The 19,033-nt window shown below is 26.5% G+C and overlaps 1 protein-coding gene across 2 annotated transcripts; it reads right to left on the bottom strand.

Moving 5' to 3' along the window:
• Positions 1-881: 881 nt before the first annotated feature.
• Positions 882-16,972, bottom strand: LOC145831477 (uncharacterized). Of its 2 annotated transcripts, none has more exons than XM_082938748.1 (5): positions 11,550-12,541; positions 10,522-10,638; positions 10,232-10,388; positions 3,234-3,400; positions 882-1,936 (listed from the first exon to the last, which is right to left on the bottom strand). In XM_082938748.1, the coding sequence occupies exons 2-5, from the start codon at positions 10,544-10,546 to the stop codon at positions 1,710-1,712; spliced, it is 576 nt and encodes a 191-aa protein (XP_082794874.1). In that variant the 5' UTR covers positions 10,547-10,638; positions 11,550-12,541; the 3' UTR covers positions 882-1,709. The 2 variants fall into 2 exon arrangements, with proteins under 2 accessions (XP_082794874.1, XP_082794873.1); XM_082938747.1 differs by lacking the exons at positions 882-1,936; positions 3,234-3,400; positions 10,232-10,388 and adding exons at positions 13,057-13,238; positions 14,783-14,930; positions 16,836-16,972 and having other exon boundaries at positions 10,561-10,587; positions 11,550-12,880.
• Positions 16,973-19,033: the final 2,061 nt, after the last annotated feature.

The raw sequence follows: 19,033 nt of genomic DNA, 5'->3' as shown, positions 1-19,033 counted from the left end.
GGATGGCAAAGTTTTATAGAAAAAAGGCTTTTCAAAATTATTTTTTTAAGTTTCACGTCGTTTAGGTGGCTAAGCGCTAACTAAATCCCTAAGAAAAGTTTTTCCTGATAATTGTTTCGTTTAAAACATCGTTTTTGGTTTGTATAAATTTCAAAATTGTAATTTTTTTTGCAAAACACTTTAAACATAAACTTTTAATCTATTTTTGGATTATTTTTACAATACACAACAAGTTATAATACTTACGATTTTTATTATCAATTAATTTATTAATAAGTTGTTTTCACTTTCTGAAAAGTTTTATTGTCCTCTGATTTTTTTTTTCTTTAAAGTTTAATTGAGATAAACTTGTTAAGTCATTATATAATAATTCTCTAAAAAACGCTTTACTTTATAAGTTTAATCTAAGCTATGTCGCATTATATAAGAAAACTAATTTAAATTATACTATACAGTTACAATGAGATATTATTGTAGGCTTCCTAATTGACTTTAGTATTTAGATTCAGTGAAAAATCGCAGTAAAAACTTATGTCAACTACTTAATTTTGAAGATTAATTCTTGTGTGTTGTAATTCACTATACTTGAAAATTAATAGTCATTATATATTATATATAAATTATAAATACATTATAAATAAATAAATTAAATTATAAATAAAAATTTACCTCCATTTTCCATATTCTGTATATATTTATGTAGCTTTTTTAATCTTAACAAAAAAAAAATTCTTACTTCTTAAAAGATATTGAATAATATTTTAACTTTGTCAAGGACTCATAATTTATAATTCATTTTATACAGAATATATTTTAAACGCTTTGGTTTTATTGTCAAGTTTTAGAAAAAACATTTTTTTTGGAAAAATCTACTGCTGTAGTTTCAACATTGTTTTTTTTTGTAAATAAGTTACAAAGGTTTAAATTGGTAAACGATATAAAAGAAATTTTACAGTTAAAGCACTTGGAATATGCTAGCCAAACGTTTACATTAATGATAGATTCAATTTGACAATAACAATGTCATTCAAACACTTACTAACATGCATAGTTCGGCAAAAAATTTCTTTTGAAAGGTATGAAAACTGTCACAAACAATTAAAAAATAAGTCACTAGAAAATAAATTTAAAATACATGCAGTACAGATTAACTTAGTTTTAATGATATAAACATTAAAAATAAAGAAATTTATTTTTATTTAACGTAATATTTTGTGGCAGCACTAAAAAAGTCGTGAGTAATATAGGGTAGCATGTCGCAATTAATTTCTAAGTCAAAGAAATAGTTAGATGTACCATTTAGTTCAAAACTTTTATAGATGCTACAGTAGGTAATTAATCAAAGCAATTAAAAAACAAAAAATTAATTATACTTTAGAGAAAAGTATAAGTAATTTAATCGAACACCATGTAGGCAAAACTAGGTAGTAAAAAGAAGAAAATAGTTATTTGCCTACAAATTAGCACCTACTATGAAGATAAATCATACATTTAAAAAAAAAAAACATTTTTTTAAACTCAAGTCAGTCGCTTGATTTTGATGTAATACAAAACTTGATGTAAATTCATGATGCTAGTGTTTAAAAGTTGAAAAATAATCAGACACGTTGTGAAATTTTTACACATAATGAGAAAGAAGATAAGACTATTTAGTGTTTCTTATCCACTGATAAACATGACAAAGGCATGCGAACTTCAAAAGTTAATTTCTACGCAGTCGGTTGAGTTGGTTTCACTTCCATTGGAGGGGGCTGTTGCTCGTAGGCTGGAGGAGGAGGTGAGCCATAAGGCGCGGGTTGGTAGCTTGGCTGGGGGTAAGCATCAGGCTGCATCAAACCAGGTTGCGGTGCGTATTGTGGCTGGACCAATGGAGCTGCTTGGGGTTGGACTGGTGCTACGTATTGGGGCTGAGCAGGCGGGTAGTGAGCTGGTGGCGCTGTGTGGTCGTTTTAAATTGAATAAAGAAAAAAAATATATTTAAGAATATTTTATTACAACAAAAAAAATCAGGTGTTGTTATGAAAAAATAATTAATATTACAACACAAAGTTTTTTTTTTTAAATCACCGAAAATGGGTGCACGACTCAACAAATTCCGACAATTAAAGGGCCACAACTAAAAAAGTAAAGTAAATTTGAAAAAAAAAAACGCATATCTAGTTCCAATCAATACCTACAAACATTTTTTAAAGATAAAGCTAAAATAAGCTTAAAAACATAGTTACTTTTAGTATTTAAAACAATTCTATTTTAATAAAAATAAAATTAGTTTTTACTATCATAATCTTATTAATTAAACCTAAATAAGATTTTTTTTCAAATTTTTATTACTCTTTGAGTTGTGGCCCTTTAAAAACTTTTTAATAATTTGACTTCTTCAAATTTGGCCTGTCATTTAACCACCGAAAATAATAAAACAGACTAAAATTGAATTACAGGGTTCCCACTGAAGTTTGAATAACAAGTTCTTTTGTAAAAAAAATTTTTTTTAGTAAATTCTATAAAATAATTTTAATACTATCCACTGTTAGGCGCTATTATGCACATTGATAGATTAACAATTCCAGTTGCTCAGTCAGTTTACAATTTTTCAGTAATTCTAGCGTTTTTTTGAGCTGTGAATTTTTTTAAACTCTTGCTTTTTATAAGAACAAAAAAAAATCCTTATAGTTGATTTTGTATAACAAATGTATTTATAATATGTTCCCATGACTCTGTTATCACCTGAGTAAAATTCTCTTAAACTTAGAGAACTACTAATTTAAGCTAGAATTATTTTTTTTCTATTACTTACTTTTGATGGCAGTTTATTATTTGATTTTATTGTATTTTATTAATAATATTCTTAATTTTTATCTTTATACACATATACTCTGACGAACTTTAGTTATACAGTTAAACACTCTTAAAAAAAGAAAAACATTTGTTGAACAAATTTAAAAAAAGTAGATTTACTTTTATGAAAAAAGTTTGTTTTTAAACTCAATTATTTAGGTTATTAATTATTTTGACATTTTTATAAAACACTACAAATTTCAAACAAATTTATTTTAGCGCACCATGTTTAAATTCTTTTTACACTCGAATGTAATTCAAAATGGTCGACCATTAGCAAAATAAAAAGTGTTTTTACGATTTTTCCAAATAGTTAAATTGCGATTTTTTCAGAGTGGTGGTAAACCTGATATAGATTACAGAAATATAAAGCTATCTGCTAAAAACTTTGCAGTAACCTGTTGGGGTAGGCTGATATGCAGTTGATCTGAAAGTAGCAGGAGGAACGCAAACGTTATTTGTAGTCGTAGTTGCCTGTCTAACATAATAAAAGCGGTACCAAATTGTTACGGCAAGACAAATACAAGGTATTATTGTGATGATAATCGCAAAAAACAATGGCGACCTGTATTGTTTAAATTGTTAGTTAATTTAGTCTATGTCTTTGTCAGGGTTGCCACTCGTTTTTTCAAAATTTCTCCAGGTTTTTAAAAGTATACATTTATGGGTATATTTTTAGTTTAATTTAAAATTAAATTCAAGGTAAAAAATATTGTAAAATAGTATAACAACATTAAAAAGATACTGTAAAGTAACTTCAAATGAAATTTTAAATATTTTTTTTTTTTTTGATGATAACAAAAAAAAATATCTATATGGTATATTTTTTGTGTCAAATCCAAATTTTTCTTCTTGATATTTAAAAATTGTTCAAAATTCCAGGTTTTTTAGCATAAGTTGTCGAATTCCAGGTTTTTCCAGGTTTCTAAGTTTTTTGGCAACCCTGTTTTATATCGTTATGGTTATTCAAAGCACTGGCCAACTTAAGCTTTACTGATTAATAATTAAAAGTTAACTTTTTTATGTCAAAATAAATGATAAAACTGTTTTTATAATGAAGAGTATTAAACAATTATTATTAAACAATATCCAAATTAAAGTTAGTAGTAAAATAAAATTAAAACAACTTTACAGTTAAAGCTTATAGTGTAAAAACTTTAAGCTTAGTTTAAGCTCAAAAACAAGCTAGAAGTGTTATTTTTTACTATTTATTTGAAACTGACTTCATAAAGTTAAACTTTAATTGAAAAAAACTGAGTAAATAGGGAACGTGTCTAAATTGCACTAAGACAAAAATGCACGAGTGCACAAAGTTGCACGAAGCCAAATTTTCACGAGGGCACAAAATTCCACGAAGAAGATTTACTCACCAAGGATCAATTTTGCACGAGTTACATTTTTGCACGTGAGTAAATAAATAAATTAAAAATTTAAAATAGAAAAAAAAAATATTTGATAAAAAAGAAAAAAAGTTACTGACCGAGGGTAAGGGTTAGGGATAACAGTGAAAGTAATAATAAAAAATAACTAATAAAAATTGTTAAAAAAATAAAAATAAATAAAAAAGCTACCGACCGGGGGTAAGGGTTAGGGGTAACAGTGATAGTAAAAAGAAAAACTTTAAAAAAAAAAGGAAAATTATTTAAAATAAAATAAATAACTTACCGACCGAGGGTAAAGGTTAGGAGTAACAGCGATAAAAAAAAGTTTTCTTTTTTAACTAATAAAAATTAAAAAAAAAATTAACCGTGCAAAATCGTCTGCTCGTGCAAAAGTATCTTCGTGCAATTTTGTGAACTCGTGCAATTTTTTTCCCTCGTGCTATTTTGTACTCTCGCGCAATTTAGACAGCTACCCGAGTAAACAATATGGTTGCAACTTAACAAGGCTTGCTAAAAAATATTCTTTTACAATTTTGCAGGAAAAAACGGTTTATTTGACCAACAGGGTAAACATTTTGAATACATAATGTTAAAAATGCTACTTAGACAGGAAAGTTAAAAATATCAAAAATTTTCTTAAGTAAAATAACAAGAAAAACTAAGTAGCAGTAATAAATTATTCTTCTTAATTTTAACCACAAAAATGCAGAAATAATATGTTGGCCTAGAGCTAAAAATGTTCAAAGAAACTATTGTTAGTATTAAAGAAGTAATTTAGCATCCGAAATAAAATTAATGCTTATAAAACATTATCGTAGTATTTATCGTTTAGTAGCTTTTAACTTACTTGTTTAATAAAGCTCAAAGCCGATAAAAAGTACAATGTTATATGAAATTTGTAAAACTTATGTAGAGTGAAAGAACAAATATTTTATTTAACTTTAGTTACGTAATATTATGTATATGAGTTATAAATTTTTTGAATATAAGCAATATTTTATTTGCTGGTTTATATTTTTTAGCATATTTGCTGTTTAGTTTAAGTTTTCAATCAAAAGTTTTCTGATTTACAGAAAAAGTATTAATTTAAAAATAAGAAGTTTAAACATAAAAATAGTAAAAAACATTAACACTAATCATAGTACCAGCGTAAAACTAAGCAGCTATCCTGATTAAAAAATAGAAACTTTAATTTATTTATAACCTCAACTTATGGCTAAGAAATAAAACGTTATCACAATTAAAAATACTCAAAATCAGGTTATACAGTAAGAATAGGCTTGAGATGGTAGAAAATTATATTAAAACAATTGTGATTACTTATTTTCTATTAATTGTAGCAACCATAAGTTTTTATATTTATACCCTACTCAAAGTTAATTATAAGGGTTATCTTATTTAATTTAGTTACTTAACCAAAAAATCTGAAAACTAAAAATAAATTTATAGACCGTAAACTAAAGCCATAGAGAGATGTAATTTTTTTTTAATTAACATTGTAAAATTATGATGTGAATACAATAATATTCTACAAATAACTTTCTTAATAGTAAATATTTAAATTTACATTTTTTATAGATTCATGTACATCACATTAAAATAGAAATTGTGTAAGTTTTTGTGCGTTTAAGTTTTATATGTGATTTAAGTTCTAAAAAAACAAACACAAAAACTGCTTTTTTACTAAAGATTAACCTACAAAATAAATGGAGTCTACAAAAATACTGATCAATTTCAAGTAGTTTTGTGAATAAGTGAATGAACTAATGTATGATTAGAATTTTAAACAAGTTGTAACTAGACAAACTAAAATGTACAAAAAGTTTTACTATAATTGTTGGTAGTATAACCATCTTTAAACAACAATGATGTGTTATTAAAGTATAACATAATTTTTTGATTGTAAAAATAATTAGCTAGCGCTAAATAAATTCATTTCTCAAGAAAAAACACCAGCACAGATTACTCCGAAATGTTGATATAAAAAAACAAAATTACTTCACACATACCAAACTAACTAAGCTCCTAATGATTAAAATATACACCAGTAAATATTAAAGTGTCAAATGAACTGTTATACTTTGTGCTTAAGTAATTAAACTTAAATTTATAATACAAAAAACCGGTGTTTTATGAACTTTAGAATATAACTTCCAATATTTTATGATTCTATTTTCAAAACAATGTTTCACTAAAAAAAAAGAGAGATCGTCAGTTTGTAATAAAATATGGATAAATATGGTAAACTTTTAAGAATACATTAGGCTGAACTTAAATTAAAACTGTCAATAAGGTACGAAAACATACAAAAAAATTACAAATAAATTCTAATTTTGTACGTTGTTGATAGTTTTAATTTAAAATAAGCCTAATACAGGATTCGTAGGCGAAACTTTTTTCATTTAGCCTGACTGAGACCAATTTAGCCTGACATTTTTTCAAAGTATGGAAAAACCCCTTTAAAAGTCATTTTAGGTATTGGGGGGTCTTGATTAGTACTATTGTAGTCTCCGACTTCAACCAGCTTTATCTCAAAAATATTTTGAGCTTTAAAAATCTGCAAAAAGCAACTCATAACTTAGTTACAACTCAAAAAATAAGACTAAATTGTGAAAAAGGTGATTGACCCCCCTATGCCCTTAACATAACAAATTCAGTGATAAGTTTTAGAATAAGTGTTTTATCTAATCTATTACTAGTGTAAGAATTATATATATATATTACTAAACACAATTGTTCAATTTAAATAAGCACTAAGTAAAAACATTATAACCAGAAGATTTATAATAAAACGACGTGCATTGTCGTGTTTTATTAAAATTTAAAATGAAACGCTTACACGAGTATTAAAATAAGTAAAAAATGTTTATTATAGTATTTTGACTAATACTTAAAATTGATACATAATTATAAATCCTAAACTTTAAATAAATACAGTGATTGTTGATGTCATATCGGATTTAAAAAGCTTACACTTAAATTTAAAAAAAAACTTTAATGTTTTGTTATTGTAAAGAAAAATGAATTGTACCTAAAACTTGTACTCCCACAAAACTTAGTACTTATATCTTAAAGCTAAGTTTATTGTTGTGAATATCTCTAATAACTTCAAACAAACAGTAAAATATATGAATAAACTGCTAAGAGTTTTAAACTAAAAAGTATTTGATATACAGCATTTAAATTAGAAGTTAAAACAGTTTAATCAACTAAGCTCTGAAAAACATAGCTGATGTAAACAATTTCAAACAAACAGCAAAGTTGTTGAACTAAACTGTAATGTTTAAACTGTATTTTTTTTAATGAATATTCATAACTTCGACGTATATAACCTACTCAAAACAAAATAAGGAAGATTCTTAAAAATATTTTAGAGATTCAACAAAAGGTTTTAAGCATTTATTTTTAAAAATACTGACTGATTTTGACTTCAATAACTAAATCTTTATTTAGAAATAAATTCACACTTAATTTGATCTTAAAAAGATTTCTCAATTTTTTTTTATCAAAATTTTTCAAGCATTTGAACTGAAAAAAACTTAGATTCTTAAATTTTTAAATAAAAAAACTGATTTAGTCTGACGTTTTTTTTACTTTTTTTAAAAACAAACTGATTTAGCCTAACTTAGCCTGGCGCGCACGAACCCTGCTAATGTATTCTTACATGTTTACAATATTTTAATAGGTTTTATTATTGAATGATGTTCTCTCTTTTATTTTTGAGTGAAACATTGTTTTGAAAACAGGATCATAAAATATTAAAAGTTATATTATTCCCTTAGCAATAAATTGAGATCCATAATTGTTTTCTTTAAATGCAAAAGCTTTATTATGACTCTAGAGTACAACAAATATATTATATTTCAAAGTATGTTACTTTTTTTTTACTAGGCACTAAGTTTGCATATACTTAAGAAGTCTGCTACTTAGTAGCTTTGAAAATGCTATGTAAGAACACATTAAAATTAATAAAAAATTATTTAAAATATAACAACTAAACTTAAAAAATATTTATATAACTTCAATATTTTAACATTAATTTGGGATGATCCAAATAGAACTATAACTATTTTGTTATAAAAACTTTTCAAGTTGATTTAAATCTAAGCAAAAACAATTAATTGTCAGTTCAGCATAGTTGTGCATAAAAACTAGAACAAAAAAAAACTTAAACAACTAATGCAAATAAAATGTTTTTGTTTGGTGAGTTTCAACTAGTGATGTACCGGACCCACAATTTCGGGTCCGGCCGGACCCGGATCCGGACTTTTTTTTCAAATTAGAATCCGGCCGGAACCGGATCCGGACTTTTTTTTCAAATTAGAATCCGGCCGGAACCGGACCCGGACTTTTTTTTCAAATTAGAGTCCGGCCGGAACCGGATCCGGACTTTTTTTTCAAATAAGAATCCGGCCGGATCCGGATATTAGACAAAAATTGCAATATCCGGCCGGACCCGGATAGTGAGTCCGGTACATCACTAGAATAAACTAGCTTGAGTCAGAATGAAGTTTTTAAAAACTGAAAAAAAAAAGAACTTTAATCTAATAATAAGTAGAACAGCTAGCCACAAGGTTTCCAAATTTAGGTGTTATTTACAGTTAAAAATCTGAAATCAAGTTCTTGAACAAAATACACTAGAAAATTACAAAATATTGAAAATTGGATCAGCTCAAACTCATTCAAAGTCTAAAAGAAAACTAGCCTGAGTTTTTATAAAAAACTAAACTAGCCTGAGGCAGTTCAAAATTTTCTAAAATTTCCAAAAATTTTCAAACTAGCAGGGTTGCCACTGTTTAAGTCAATAAAACTAGCTAGAGTGAGTATAAACAAGCCTGAGTCAGAATGAGGTTTTTAAAAACAGAAAAAAATACTTTAATTTAATAATCAGTAGAACAGCTAGCAAAGGTTGATAATTTGGTAGTAAAGTTGTGGACTGATTGTGGTGCACTTAACTTATTAGTACTACCCATTATAATTAAATCCTACCTTATTTAATTAATATCTAACAAATACTCAATTCTAACTGAGACTACTTTCTATAATCAGACACGACAGTTTTGAGTGATAAACCTTTTATATAAAACACAACAAGAAATACTAGCATATACAAAATTATTAATTACTTTGGTAACACTGTAAAAACTGGAAGCTATTTAAATCTATATTAAAAGACTTTAAACAAAAAACTAAAAATTAAATAAATATTTTAGTAAACATGAAACTGTAAAATTTTTAATAAACTATTAGACTAAAAACCTGGCTTAAATATTTAAACAATTAAACACCTGTTGAAATATTCACTTTTAAAACAAAACACTACTTACAATAAGCATTCACAAAAACGTTCAAGATATTTTGTTGCTTTAAGCTACACACCAAACTAACTAACTGCTTACATATAAATTGCCTGTCATGTTCTGATGTTTTGTTGCATCAGTATTTAGTTTGAAACATTTCGTCATATGATTCTCATTGGCTCATACATTCAACCGTATTACTCTAAATATTCTCTGAGCTCAACTTTAAACAATAAAAAATGCAAGTATTCATTCCAAAGTTTTCAATTTTACAACATACAAAAGAGTTGCATTTCATGAAATGTTTATTTCATAGTTTAAATGTTAACAAATGTAAATCAGTCACGTGTACAAAATGAGCCAATCACGGTAGGTGTTTAATTTTAACTGACGAAAATGACTCTTAACAATTTATACAGGGTTTATTTTTGAAAAAATACTTTTGAGAATGCTCTTTTTTACTAACTAGATCCGGGTCCGGCCGGATCTCTGTTAGGATCCGGCCGGAACCGGACCCGGACTTTTTTTTCAAATTATAATCCGGCCGGAACCGGACCCGGACTTTTTTTTCAAATTAGAATCCGGCCGGAACCGGATCCGGACTTTTTTTTCAAATTAAAATCCGGCCGGATCCGGATATCAAACAAAAATGGCAATATCCGGCCGGACCCGGACCCGGATAGTGAGTCCGATACATCACTAGTTTCAACTTACCCGAACCATCCAATAGATTCTTCGTCCGGGTCGTCGTAAGTTCTTGGGGGCTTGAAACAATATTTATCAAATGAATAGCTTGAGCCCGTACAAACTAAATCATCGCTGCATTGAGAAGTGTGGTTGCACGGGTGTCTGAACCTGTAGTTTTCTCCGGCTGAAACAGATGTGAACGTTTTGAAAAGTTGTCTAAATAGCTTGTCTCGATAAAATCAAAACTTTTTCAATGTAAGGCATGCCGAGTTAGTTATAGCAACATCCTCTTTAAGTTTTATTAAGTAAATGCTTACTTTTAAATGTTGCATTGAATGCCATTTCCCTGTACAGCAACTTGGCTTTTTCGGATCAGGAATTCACTATAATTTTAATGAGTGCACTATAAGTTTCTTGATATAAAAGAGAGAACTCTATAAATTTAACTTGTTTCAGCATCTTATACAAAATAGGTAAATTATTTTAGTTATGCTATCACTGCTAACCTCAATTCTAAAAGCAAATTAAGGTAAACTCGATCGATTTTATAAATTAAGATTTAATAAAATCTATTTATTTAATGCAAAAACAAATAAATAAAACACTCTCTCAAGTTTTTTGTGATAGTTTATACGTATTACACTACTTTTCGTCAGAACTTAACAGTAGAACAATTCTAAAACTATGAATAAGTTTTTAAACAAAAACACAAAAAGTTAAAACTAACAAAGTAATAAGCACAATAAATAATCAGTGTAAAGTAATAAATAATTAAACTCAAATACTACTAACGGATAAAAAATAGATAATTTAACTAAATAAAGACACTTTATAATCAAATTCCTTCTGTTTACACAGTTCTGGTTTCTCCAAAAATATAGAGATAGCCAAAAATATAGAGATAGTGTAATACGTATAAACTATCACAAAAAACTTGAGAGAGTGTTTTATTTATTTGTTTTTTCATTAAATATGAATTAGCTGATAATGTTTGAAGTATTAAAAAAATCTATTTATATTACGTGTTTCTTAGTTAATATAACAAAAACAACAAAATTAAAAAAAAAAGCTATAGTTTTCAATGACAACCTTACAAAAGTTTTCATTCCGTTTCGACCCATTAATTTTATCTTTAATATCATTATTGACTAACTTTTCAATTATTTCAGCTAAGTAAAAACATGTTTACTTTATAACTTGGTGTGCACAACTTTTTATTTTTAGACATCTACTGTGCACAGTTTTAAAAAAACTTTAGGAACAGCTTCAAGCGCATTTCGTTTATATGATCAAAATATTACAATAAAAAGTGAGAGCTATAGTTTAGAAATGAATTAAAACCTACCTACAGACAAGTTCAGTTGCAAATTGTGCAAGAATGTACTGGCAACTGGGTTTTCCTATTATTTCGTACACGATTAGGTCGTTTAATTATGAAAATTTATTGAATTAAAACAGTCTAATTTTAACTTTTACTAGGCGTATCCTATTAAAATAATTTTGTATTTATTAAATTTTTTTTTCTACAACACAATACTTTCTCAACTTAACACTTTATACACGTTTTAGAGTTCAACTAAATCTACTCAACGTTGTAATCAAGACAACTTTTTTGTTATACAATTGTACAGATGAAGCTTTATTTAACAATAACTAAATTAAAACGATGAAAAACATGCATGGTTAATCAAAAAAGGCTTTTAATAATTTTAAAAACATTTTACAAACATTTAAAGTAAGACATGGTAACATAAATCTTTAAAAGCAGTATATACAGAGTACGAATAAACTAAATTCAAACTACATAAAATTAAAAGGCAAGACAGTTTATTTTGTGTAACTTAAAATTTTGCGGCAGCATTAAACAAACAGTTGTTTGTAGTAAACAATTGTTGTCGCAATTTATTTTAGAGATAAAAAATACTTGAAAAAACAGATAAAATTGTTTATAAATTCTAAAAAAAATGCACTATTTTAAAATACTATTCATTAATAGAATGATCAAAGCAGGTAAAAATGAACAAAGTTCATGTATTTCAAACTAGTTCAAATAATAAAAAAGATAATTGTCAAGCACAATTTGTATGTAAAAAACATAAGTAATCACCTACAAATCAGTAGTATAATAAAATATTATGCATGTTTGCAATAAAATTTTAAAAATTCAAGTCAGCTACATGATCGAGTCAACTTCAAATAACTTCCATGATAATCTGGTTCAAAAGTTCATCAGTTTCTTTGTTATTTGTACATATAGTGAGTAAGATTGAAATTATTATTTTCAACACACTAACAAACGCGGCATAGGCATGCAAACTTCAAAAATTAAGTCTTAAATATTAGGTTGAGTTGGTTTTGGCTGGTAAGGTTGATGGCCTTCAGTGGCTGCAGGTGGTGGGGGACAATTGAAATCAGAATTTGTTGGTTTGACTTCCATTGGAGGGGGCTGTTGCACGTAAGCAGGTTGTACCGGAGGAGGTTGAGTGCCATAAGGTGCGGGTTGGTAACTTGGCTGGGGGTAAGCAGCAGGCTGCATTAAACCAGGTTGCGGTGCGTATTGTGGTTGGACCAATGGGACTACTTGGGGTTGGACTGGTGCTGCGTATTGGGGCTGAGCAGGCGGGTAGTAAGCAGGTGTTGGGACTGGTGCTGCTTGGTAACCAGGAGCTGGTGGTACTGTGTAGTTTATTATTTTAACTTATAACAATTTGATTTAAACACTAAATTTTTATGATCTTGAAAAAAATTCAAGTATTATCAGTAATATCAATTCTTACCAAGTTGTTTTTAAATTTTAACTAAAAATAAATAAGCTAAACATACAAACTATGCTTTACGTATCTCTAACTAACCAGTAGAAACTGTAGAGTAAGCTGCTGGAGCAGGTTTAGCTGAGGTTGATTCAAGAGGAACAGCAATAGGAACATTATTTGTAGACCTATTTGCTTGTTTAGAGACGCAGTAGCAAATACCTCCACAAATACAACCAATACAACATAGTACACCAATGATAGTCCCAACAACACTTCCTGTTCTGTATTTAATTATCAATAAGTTGAGTTCATGTTTTAAAAATTATTAAATTATTAATTAACCATTACAAGTAGCTTTATTAATTATTGTTTATTAATTGATTCTAAATGTTATTCATCATAGAGTTTAGGATTATTTTTATTTAATTTTAACTTAAATTTAAACAGCTTTATTTAAACATTTTATATTGTTTGTAGCAGTGGCAATGCAATGACATCATAGGTAGTGCAGAGGAACATAAACTACCTTAAACACATCTTTTGTACTTAAATGTTTAAAGTAAATTTTACAGTTTTATTTGCAGTTTTAAAGCACAACATACTATGACATTAAAACAAGTTTAATTGCTCAAAACCCTTCATGTCTACAGTATCTATCAAAAAGAAAGAAAAGTATTTGCTATGGACAGTATTAAACTAAATGCAAGAGCAAAACTCTAGTAGATAAGTATTGATATAAGACACCCTACAGGCCTTATAAATGCTTATATAAAGTTAAATCATTGTTTTCTTTAAATATTTATAACTAACAATTAAGACTACTGCAATTTGTTGTACTGGACGAGTAAAAAAAAAATATGTTTGAAAAAAAAATATTATTTTTAAATCTTTTAGACAGATACAATGTTCTATTAGATTGTACATTATCTAATAAAAATAAAACTAAAACACTATATTGCTAAAAAATGTCATTGTAATAACATATTTCAAAAAGTAAAACTTAGTGTTTTCAAGGTTTTTTCAAACTCAATGGTTTTTCATGCTTTTTTGCCTAAATTTTCAACTAGGAAAAGTTTTAGAAAGTATTTTGGATACCATGATACAGACAAAATTGGTTAAGCATAAAAAAGAATTAAACCTAGTGTTTTTATGATTACTTCAATTTTATCAAATATTTTTTTTTTACTTTAAATTTTTTTTAACATAGTTAGTATTAAATGCTAGCTTACTATATTAACAAAACTAGAGCTTTTTACAGATTTATATTTATAAAAAAATTATTATAACTGAAATTATTAGTTACAACAGAAATATTTTTTCATAGTTAAACAAAATTAGCTTTTTTACACTTAACTAGTTTAGCTTATCTACAAAAAAGAACCAAAAAATATTTTATTTTAAAAAAATAATTAAAGATTTGTTTAAATATGTAAATAAAGATTTAAAACAATCTAATGCAGTATATTCTTTGTCAAAGTTTTCAATTCAAAGAGACTATAATAACATAACTAATTAAATTTTAGCATTTGTTTAACAATAAACAAAACTCTTAAATAGATACAATATTGTTATTGTATATAACTTATATTTTTTAATATTTTTTTCTTATTGTTCAATATTTAAGATTTTATTAATGATTTTCTTTGAAGTTACAATTATGTACACTTTTAGAGGAAAACTCAAATAGTATAAATTAACCAAACTATGCAAGCTAATCCAAAAAAACAAAAATAAAACATTTTTATTGTAGTCTGCATGAACCTAGATTAAAATAAAAATTAATCAATTTATAAAAGTTTGCACTTATTCATCAAAGCAAACTTACTCCAATGCCTGTATGGCAACTTCATTTGGGTCTGGGAAACCTTCAAAAGCAAACGAACAAACAAGAGACACCAAGTCAGAGCTACAAATTAAGTCATCTTGACACTGAAAAGTTTGATTACATGGATGTCTGTATCCAAACTTCTCTCCTATAAAATATATCAACCTTTAGAAAAACCTATACAAAATCATTTAAAACAACTAGTATAAAATTTATTTCAGCTGATAAGGTTTTAAAGAACATTGTATTGATTAATTTTTATATAAGATTTGTTTTTTACTTTTTTTTAAGTATTCTTTTAGGCTTAGTTGTACATTAATATTTTCTATTCAAGTTTAATTTTTATATCATTAAAATCAAACTATCTATTTAAAAGAAAGTGATAAAAGCACTAAACAAATCAAAAACAAGATATTTATTACTCATTACGTTTTTTAGGTTATTAACTAGGATGATGTCCTACTAATATCGAACTAGAATTATATTCATGTTCATTTAATTTAAACTCTAAATGTAAACCATGATTTTAGATTAGAATTTGATTTTAAGAAAATAAATACATAAATAAGGTGCGTCTGCCTTAAGTACAAACTAATTTTTTAAGTACACACTTATTTATTGTATTTAAATGTTCTCTTTACAAAACACACACTTGGGTAAGGTAGACAATAAAAGTTTGTTTACTACGAGGTTCAAAATAACGCATGTACATTTACCTTTTATATTTAGTGGTGGTTTTATAAATTTTACTAAATACTAAATAACTATAACTATTAACAGATCAAGCATTTTAGATCAAAGATAGTAACTTCTGGTGACCTTTCAACTACGTCCGACATTTTATATACATGCAAAACTTTATCTGACTTAGATAAAAAAAATTCACTTTTAAGGCTTGTATTTATATTAAAATAAAGTTATAACAAAAAAAAAATCCTTACTTTGATAACTTAATCTACATATGTCTTACTATTTACATAAAAAGTACTTAACTAACACTAAAGTAAATAAACTAAAACAACAAAGAAACAAACTTTCTTACTATACTGTTTTATTAACAATTAAAAAAGATCACCAGAAGTTAAAGTATTCTATCTTTGATCTAAAATGCTTGTCTTGATTTTGATCTGTAAATAGTTATAACTATTTAGTATTTAATAAATTCCCTAAAAACACCACTAAATATAAAAGTGCATGCATTATTTTGAACCTAGTGGTAAACAAACTTTTATTGTCTATTTTACACAAGTGCGCTTTTTGTAAAGAGAACCTTTAAATACAATATATAAATGTGTGATTGAAAATCCAGTGCGTACCTTTTAATGCACTTTATTTATGTATTAATTTTTTAGAATCACATTCTAATCTAAAATTATGGTTTAGATTTAGATTCTTTTTTTTTGTAGAAAAACATCATAACTCATTCTCCCCTCTGCAACAATAAACGTTTTTTGAAGGTCAAGCAAGTGAGTTTTTAGCTCATCACCTGTCATTCCACCTACAAGTTAAATGAGTATGAATGTAATTCCAGTTTGATATTGATGCAACATCATCCTAGTCAATTACTGTCTTTAATTACTAAAACAATTACATTAGCTTAAGACAAAAAGATAAATATGAACACTAACAAATATTTTCAACATACTGTTGTGGTAGAAAACCTTTCAATCATCTAGCTGCACACCATTTGTTTTTAAACACTGTTTTAAACTAATTTTGTAATGAAAATAAATTTTAAGACTAAATTTAGATACACATTTTTTTCTTTTTTAATAAATAATCAAGTAGAAAAATATTTTTTTTTTTATTGTAAGCACCCTTTTTTAAACCTAATACTGTCAATGTTGAAATGAAAACCATAGTCTATTATTATCTACCAGTGTTTACAAAGTTAGTTGTGTATAGCTCAATGACCAATGGGTCTTTCTTCCAGTCCTATGGTTTATTTGTGAGTGTTCACATTTATCTTTCAATCAAGACTTAAGATTACTTAAAATAAGGTTAGTTAGTTGTTACTAGTTTTAATATCAAGTTTATTTAAATAAACACTTACCTGCAAATGAGACATTTAGATCCATATTCCCTGTGAGGGTATCATTGGGCCACATGGTTTTTATATTTGTAATTTTTTATAACCATATAGGAGTGTCTATCAGTTTTTGTTGTGATATTAAGAATTCTAAATATTTCACAAAAGCTTTAATGAAATACAACATTGCTGAGTAAAGAATTTTAAGTGTACACATGCTGCGCTATTAACCAATTAAACTTATAAAATTTTTAAAGCACTAGCATTAAACAAACAAAACAAGAATTTAAAATCAACTCGATATTTTAAGCGAACATAACACAAAATGCGACATATATATTTAGAATATTTTTGTTTTTCTTGTAAAACAATTCAGACCTATGACTTAATAAAAAATCTTGAAGATTTAGTAATCAAAGAGTAAAGATTCTTATGGACCAAGAGCTTTAAACAAAAATAAAAACCTCCGTCTAAAACTGAAGTTATGCCGTTTAAAACATGCTCAGTAAATAAGTTTTTTTGCTGTAATCAAATTTAAAAAACATTCAAACTAAAAAGTCGAGCAAAAAAGATCAAGAAAATACTTTATTGTAAAAACCTTTGCTTTCTTTTTTTTTAATGTTTATGCACTAAAAATCATTTATTGAAAAATTAATAAGTAAAAATTGTAACATTTATACAGTAATAATTAAAATGAGAGATAATTCAGATAACTATATTACATTTAATAAAACATACAACTATATTAAAACATAAACTAGCTGAAAAAATAATAAGGTAGTGTTTTTAGGTTATTGTTTAAATACAAGATATATCTGAATGGAATTATATTTTATCAATAATCTAAACGACTTTTTATTTCTACAAACAATGTTGCTTTTCATGTTACTACTTTAAGATCAACTAAATATCAACCTATCTAATTAGGTTACTATAATATTTCTAGACATTGTTTTAAGTATATAAACTAAACTTAGGACTTCTATCACACTAAGAAATTGCAATTTAACCAATTGAAATAAACTATAAAACCATAGGTACTATTTTGCTTAGTCGTTGACCATTTTCAATTACATTTGATTTTTAAAGAATTTAAACATTAGGTTATAAAACATATTTGTATTAAGGTAGTTGTTTAAAAAAAGTCAACTTAAGTAATTTGAAAGAAAAGGTGTGCAAAACATGTTTGTTGAGAAACAAACTATATTAAACAAAAGAAACTTTTTATTAAAAAACTATTCTGCAAAACTAATTTACTTGTTAAGAATCTTTTATTGTGCATTTGCAGCTCGTCGGGATGTATGTGTGTATAAAAAAGTAAACTTTAAATATTCAAATAAAAAAAAGATAAAAATCAACCAACAAACTTCTTTCAATAGTAAATCAAAAAATACATAAAACTTTAACTTACGCCAGTAGTTCTCTTAAGATTAGAGAATTCTACTCAGTAGTTGATTAAGGAAAAAGTGTTGATTTACGACTTACGTACACATATTATTAATACAGTTATTTTAAAATGGACCTAACTACAGTATATATGAGTTCGTAAAAAATATTTGGTTGATATGCAGTTTTACAGTTAATTACAATAACCTTTCCTACTTTAAAAAACATAAAATTTATTTACAATACACAAACTGACTGAACAACTTAAAATATAAATCTATAAAATAAACATTAGTGCTGACAGGAACAGGACCTTATAGTCGTCTGTAAAACTTGTTTATAAAAATTACACATGAACTTTCTTTTTAAATTTTAGTGGTTATTTTAAGGATTCGTTTTACAACCTTGTTTTGTTTATTTGTTATTTTATCAGTTTAATTAAGTTGAATTGCTTATTGAACGACATAAAATAAAAGCTCAAAAAGTTAAGTCCAAAGTTTTGGTGTACGAAAAAACATTTTGGTTATCGAGTCATACACCATGTTAAATGTCTTGTCCAGGAAACTCCAGGACAGTCTTGTCTCGTCCAAGTTGAACGTAAGAGAACTACTGAGATAAGCTACAGATTTTTTTAGTTTACTTTTGATAGCAGTTTATTAGTTAATTTTAGTATACTTTTCTCTTAAAATTTTTGAATTTACTTTTGTATACACACATATATTCTGCGAGCTGTAGTTATCAAAACGTTTTTATTTAGTAAGAACATATTCTGAATTAGCTTTAGAAGAAAAAAAATACTTTTTTTAAGTTTGGTTTTTAACTAGACAAGTCTTTTA

The sequence above is a fragment of the Thalia democratica genome, chromosome 3 (assembly GCF_965202585.1).
Source record: "Thalia democratica chromosome 3, ktThaDemo2.hap1.1, whole genome shotgun sequence".
Taxonomy (NCBI): Eukaryota; Metazoa; Chordata; class Thaliacea; order Salpida; family Salpidae; genus Thalia; species Thalia democratica.
Note: the sequence above shows the minus strand (reverse complement) of the source record. Positions and strands in the feature narration are given on the sequence as shown.

What these genes read in the sequence shown, in the direction of transcription:
- LOC145831477 (XM_082938747.1), bottom strand. Translation starts at nt 16,890, where the DNA reads ATGTGGCCCAATGATACCCTCACAGGGAATATGGATCTAAATGTCTCA. An exon ending in GTTGCCATACAGGCATTGGA is followed by an intron (nt 13,239 to 14,782) that starts GTAAGTTTGCTT and finishes AATTAAATACAG; the next exon opens with AACAGGAAGTGTTGTTGGGA. An exon ending in TTACTCTACAGTTTCTACTG is followed by an intron (nt 12,881 to 13,056) that starts GTTAGTTAGAGA and finishes TAAACTACACAG; the next exon opens with TACCACCAGCTCCTGGTTAC.